General features: G+C 34.4%; 1 protein-coding gene across 1 annotated transcript; it reads left to right on the forward strand.

Moving 5' to 3' along the window:
* Nucleotides 1-388: 388 nt before the first annotated feature.
* Nucleotides 389-5,632, forward strand: LOC109237760 (B3 domain-containing protein At2g36080-like). Its single transcript, XM_019404126.1, has 3 exons — nucleotides 389-1,455; nucleotides 2,289-2,563; nucleotides 4,761-5,632. Exons 1-3 carry the CDS (start codon nucleotides 669-671, stop codon nucleotides 4,809-4,811), a joined length of 1,113 nt encoding a protein of 370 aa, XP_019259671.1. The 5' UTR covers nucleotides 389-668; the 3' UTR covers nucleotides 4,812-5,632.
* Nucleotides 5,633-6,150: the final 518 nt, after the last annotated feature.

Here is a 6,150-nt window from a genome sequence, read left to right on the forward strand (position 1 = left end):
TAAATATTTATATGGCTCTAATATAAAGTTTAAAACAAAATTATTTTCAAAATTAGAGAGCATCTATTTCTTTTAATGAACTAAAAAGAAAATAATATAACATAAAATGAGATAAAGAGAGTAAATGTATTTTTTTTTATTTTGCAAAATTAGTTCAAAGAAAGTAGTAATTTTTTAAAGCTCGAAAACTGTAGTTTGACAAACTCTAAAACAAACATTACTTCCATCATTTACGTGGATATCTTATTATAAGATGGTCGGCAATCACAATGAATTTTACAATAAAAAAGATTAGTACTAATTTTTATAAACAGGAGAAAAAAACTACTACTGGTGATTTTTATAAAGAGACAACCTAACGATGCCTCCCCGGTACTTGCTAGCTACATAGGAAATTGCACTGAATATAATGATTGATTTTTCTCATCACGCAAATACCTTAAAGTAAAGTACTCTCGTCTCGTACTTACATCTCTATCTTCTCTCTCTCAAATTTCTTGCCACTTCAACTAGTTCCCATAGGTATACTTACTACCTGCCCCTTAAGTCTTAACCCCCACCCCTTCCCTTAAATACCCACCTTTTCTACTATGTTTCTACATCACTTGCAAAAATCTTTAAAACCAGCTACTACTCATTTCTCTCTCTCTCTCTCTCTCTAGAACGAGATGTCCATAAACCATACTATTTCTTCTTCAGAACTTCCAGAAACAGTGTGGTGGACTAAACAACAACAATATATGATGATGGACAACTCCTCATCCAAGAAAACCTCATCCCCTTCTCAATTCTACCACCACCACCCACCCACCCCACCTGAAACTCAAACAACAACCATGTTTGGCTTCAACCTTAACAACATGAGCAATAACGAAGAGGACGAGGAACTCGAGGAACAAATCACCGAAGATAAAGACCAGAACATTGAACAACGCGAAGAAGAAATCCCAAAAGAACATTTGTTCGAGAAACCACTAACACCAAGTGATGTCGGAAAGCTTAACAGGCTTGTCATCCCCAAACAACACGCTGAGAAGTATTTTCCCCTCAGCGGAAATAACAATAATAATAATAATGAGTCGAGTACCGAAAAGGGGTTGTTACTGGGTTTTGAGGACGAGTCAGGAAAATCATGGCGATTTCGATATTCTTACTGGAACAGTAGCCAAAGTTATGTTTTGACTAAAGGGTGGAGTCGTTTCGTGAAGGAAAAAAGACTTGACGCCGGTGATATTGTTTTGTTTGAGCGCCACCGATTTGACGGTGACCGCTTATTTATTGGATGGAGGAGGAGGAATACCGCCGTCTCTGCCTCCGTGCAAGAGAGCAGTGCGGTGGTTGCTCCGCCAGGGATGGTGGGAGGAGGTGGGTGGGCCCAGGTGTACTATGCTGGGTCAGGTGGGCATCCTTATCCAGGGGCAGCTCTTCCATACCAACCTGACTGTCTTCATGCAGGTATCATTTTCTTCACACGCTATATATATGTAGTACAGTATATTTTGCATATATACAAACCCTATCTTCTTTTTTTGTTTTTTCTCATTACTAATTTAATATGTATATATTTATGTTATGTTTGTATATATAAGTAACTATCTTTAATTTCCCCTCTCTCTGTCGATTTGTGTGAAGATTAACTAGTACATTTTCCACAGACACGGGAGATAATTTTATATTTGATGTTATCATTTTTGTGATAAATGGCATGCTCAAATTATTGAGTGCCGTAGCCAAAAATGAAAAATGCAGCAACTTTGATATTTTTTTAATGTAACAAATTCAACTTAACGGTGAAGTTAGAGAGAATCTCTTTCTCTCTCTCCCTCTCTTAATTTTTTAATCTGGTGGCCATGTTGCAAAAGAGTTGTACATTTTGTCACATTGCAGAAAGTTTGTTTTGTAGGTTTCTAACAAAATTAAAGATGATGACATTACTAGTAGTATATTATAACAAGTGGCACTGGCTACTAGCTAGCTAGCTAGCTGCATATATAAACAAATACTGTTATTATGTCTTTTACTATGTGTTTAGAGATTCTTGAAAATGCCTACATTTTTTCCTTTTGATAAATATGTATAAGTAATGAACAATTGGGTCCAATATTGAATTTTAATGTTCTCACGCCCTGGAAAATTGAATTGAAGAAAGAGAGATACAAATGGTCCCGAACCTTGCATTTTATAAAGTAGCTAGTAGGTTGCAGGCATGTTATTCACATTAAAAAGATACAAAGAGTTGATAAAGAGCTTTCCGTAAAGTGTTTATTTATTTGGTGTGTGACATATAGGAAGAGGAGTATTGCAGAACCAAACAACAGCAAGTGTGAACAACACAAGAAGACAAGTGAGGTTGTTTGGGGTTAACTTGGAATGCGAGGCCGACGAGCCGTCGTGGTCGGAGCCACCATCAACCCCAGATCGCGGTGGCTCTTCCACATCTAGCCACCACCACCAGGGTCAGGGTCAGGGTCAAGCCAGCCAACACTATTACCAATACCAATTTCAGCACTCAAAGCCTCATGTTGCTGCCTCTTCCTATAATAATATCCATCACAATCACATGGTACACTCTTTATTTTATCAATGAAAGGTTTTTTTTTCCTAACTTTCCTTTTTCTTTTTAGACTAAGAATATGGTTAAAGATGTGACTAGTCCCCATTTCCCACTATGATTTCCCTGTTTCCTTTACTGAGACAGATAGATACAATCTCTACAGTTACCCTAGCTAGTTTATACTATTTAATTCTAAAAAATACTACTATCTGCCTAACAAGTGGATTAGTTAAGCCAGAAAAGGTCATAGTAAAGGTCAAGGAAAACAACAAAATCTTATGCTTTTAGTAATTAAGTAGTCTAGTTGAACAAGTAATGTTCTTTTCTGGAAGCAAAATCATATTTGCTATAGTTGAAAACAACATGTAAGCATTTTTGGAACTTGTGTTAACTACCCTAGTTTGCTTTGTTTTGCTCAACAAGTTAACCACTTTCTCAACTAAATTATCTCTGAAGACCCCAAAAAAAATCAGTAATGACATATGTAGACTGAATTGTTGGGTGGATAACAAAGATTTTATCCTCTGTTATTTCTTTTATATATGAAAACTATACTTAGAAATTTAGTGTATCGAATGGTTAAAAGAACACGTATGAATGTGAACTACCTTCAACAGTGTCATTTTCAAAAAGAATATTATGAGTAAGGAAAGTTATGTGTCAATGGGCTGAGTACTCTCAATGGGCTAGTATATATGCTGGGAAAAAGATGCTAGGGCCAAAAGTTTATAAAAAGAATCACTACGTCTTAAATAAAGAATAAGTTGAATTCAATATTTTCTGGCGATTTAGGGAGGGTGAAAATCTAAAAAGAAAAATTGAAAGTAAAAGTTTTTGGGGGTAAATATTTGTTTTCTTTCTTTACCTTTTTCATTCCTTTCCTAGTTTCCAAACAAAAGGTTGTGTTTCTTTTTCTTTTAACACCTGTTGAGTCGTGTGAAAGGAGAATACCTGGGAAGTCATTTTATAAAATGATGGCTAAGAGTGGCATGTCTTTCAATAAATATAGTATGTTATCATGTCAACCATTTCATGTGTCCTACTTGGTTTTCCTTTTTATTTTACTTTTTTAATTTTGGATGGGTTTGTATGTGGTCCAGACTCCTATAGTTGCAATTTAAAAAACTTGAAAGCTAGCAAACTACAATGAACCTAAAGATATTTATTTAGTTCTAATAGAAAAAAGGGTCAAAATGAATAGCCTTTGGGCTAGCCACCTTTAGTAATAACATAACATGTTATATAGTCAACTTTGCTAGTCACCACCAGAATCTACTACTACTTTACAACCAAACCAACCTCTTTGCCCCTCAAGAATATCTTGAAATAATACCAAACATATCAAAGACTTAAGCTACTTTGCTATGGACCATTTTAGCTTGGAAAGTGACAATACACTCAACTTTTATGTGATTGATTGAATCTCAACACTATTCCTTTTCCACCCCTCTTTCTAGGGTTGAAAACTTTGGGACCCTAACTTTCATACCTAGCTAGCAAAATTGAGTTTAAACACAAAATTATATCTGTTTTGGCAAAAATAAAAACCAAAATATCAAACCTCATCTGATTGAATTATTCTTGAAAAGTTCCCAAAGATATGCTTAGGCTAGTTGAATATAATCTCCAATCTTTTTTAAGTTTAGAAAGTGACAATTCGTTATTAATTCTTTTTTGTATTACTAATATTAGTCATCTCATTTTTGTCAATTTTCTCACTACAAAATAAGAGACTTGGTTTATTTTATGTATTTAATTTAGAATAAAGAGAGAAGATAGGGGTTCGGTTAGAGGTCCAGAGATTAGTTATTGTTTAGGATCAATATGAAACACATGTCTTGCATTTGATAAAGACAGCAAAGCTTGATTTATGTAGTATTCTTTTAATGATGCTTAGTAGAGTCAAGTAATGATGGTTCCGACCCTTTTAATATGAAACAAACTGAAGTACCTATTATTGATTCTTCAAATGATGAAAGTTTGCAATGTATAAAAAAATTGATGATAAACAATAAAAAAGTATTAATGACTGAGCTATCTCTATCACCAACAAATAACCAAATGGTCCACTGTGGGGATGCTCAGATGTATTAGAGTACTATATATAGTATTATTTTCATTCTTTTTATTTATTTCTACTTTTTGTATGCTCAAATTAAACCTCTATGGTGGGATTGCTAATAATTATACTGTATGGTTGTAACAGGATATGAATTTCTCAAGAGATGTCAACCAGATGAGATATCACCAGGGATAAGATCTGTGGATTTGACATCCAGGATTGACTATTACGGGCACTTGGAAAATTATTTAAAAATAGGAAAATGTTCTTGAAAAAAAATAGGAAAAGAAAATTCAGAAAAGGAAAAAATCCCAGATTTTCTGGCAACTTTCTTCCCCCCTAGAAAAGGTAGTGTATATCAAACTTTTAACACCTATTCCAAGTCCAAGGGTAATGGAAAGAACCATATGAAATATTGAAAAAGACTTCAGGGTGTTGGAGTAGGGAGAAGGTGGGGCCCCCAGATTCTAGCTGACGTCAGCAAAAAACCAAATGGAAGAATAATACATGGGTGGTTGCGCTTTCAAGAATCTATATAATTACATATATTATTTTGCTTTTTTTTTTTTTTTCCTCTAGTGTTTTTGGTTGGTACTGTGGTGATTCTACCCGAAGATTTTTCCAAGGGTTCATCATAATCATAACACTTGACCAAAAATGAAGGATAATAGGAGGAAGATGAAGAAAATTGGTTTTTTGCCAGTGGTAGTGGTTGGAGGACTTGATTTCTTTTTGATAAGATGGCTGTCTGTCACAGCCCCATTAGTCATTTAGAAAATGTTCTTTGCCATCTCTTGAAAGGCAACTAACAGTTTAACTGCTTTTTCTTTCACATTTTGGTGCTAATCCTATGGCAGAATTCTTTTTGTTTAACAGTAGTATGTACATTGTACTTTGGTGTTTTGGTGATTCATATGAAAATCTGATGAAAAGACTCATCAATCTTACCTATGTGTGAATTGTAAGTTTCATTTGTCACCAACATCAGTCAAACGTTAAAAATAGAGAAACTTTTCCTCTTTCTGTCAAACTTCACCTATGTTTCATCACTTAGTCCAAGAAGAGTGAATCTATTGCATTTACATGCTCTTTAGAACACAATGATGAAACACTCTATATCAAGTAGAGTAATAAATAGATTAGAGATCATTGAAAAACACAAGAAATCGGAAGGGAAGATGTTAATTTTTCAAGGGTCAATTTTTAGATCAAACCATCAGTCCATATTCTTATGCACTGGCACCATACCGTTAGAATGTTGGATAGTTAAGCCTCTTTTTTTCAAGTTTGAAATTTCAAATAATTTTTATGTATTTTAACTATATGATGGTTAGTAAATTTCTTAAGTATTTAACTATAGCCTAGCTAAGTGAATTCAGGACCCATAAATTTTGATATTTGTCACTAATATGCTATCTCATGATGCCGAGAAGGACAGGGGCAAAATCCTATGGTATTACTCATATCCCTTCATGTCACTCTTTCCTATTCAGAAAGTCAATTGGGTTGCGGAGATGATGGGTAACGCTGCAAA

The sequence above is a fragment of the Nicotiana attenuata genome, unplaced genomic scaffold, assembly GCF_001879085.1.
Source record: "Nicotiana attenuata strain UT unplaced genomic scaffold, NIATTr2, whole genome shotgun sequence".
Classification (NCBI taxonomy): Eukaryota; Viridiplantae; Streptophyta; class Magnoliopsida; order Solanales; family Solanaceae; genus Nicotiana; species Nicotiana attenuata.

Coding starts and splice junctions, on each gene's coding strand:
- LOC109237760 (XM_019404126.1), top strand. CDS start 669: ATGTCCATAAACCATACTATTTCTTCTTCAGAACTTCCAGAAACAGTG. Junction 1,456..2,288: donor ACCTGACTGTCTTCATGCAG/GTATCATTTTCT, acceptor TGTGACATATAG/GAAGAGGAGTATTGCAGAAC. Junction 2,564..4,760: donor ATATCCATCACAATCACATG/GTACACTCTTTA, acceptor TGGTTGTAACAG/GATATGAATTTCTCAAGAGA.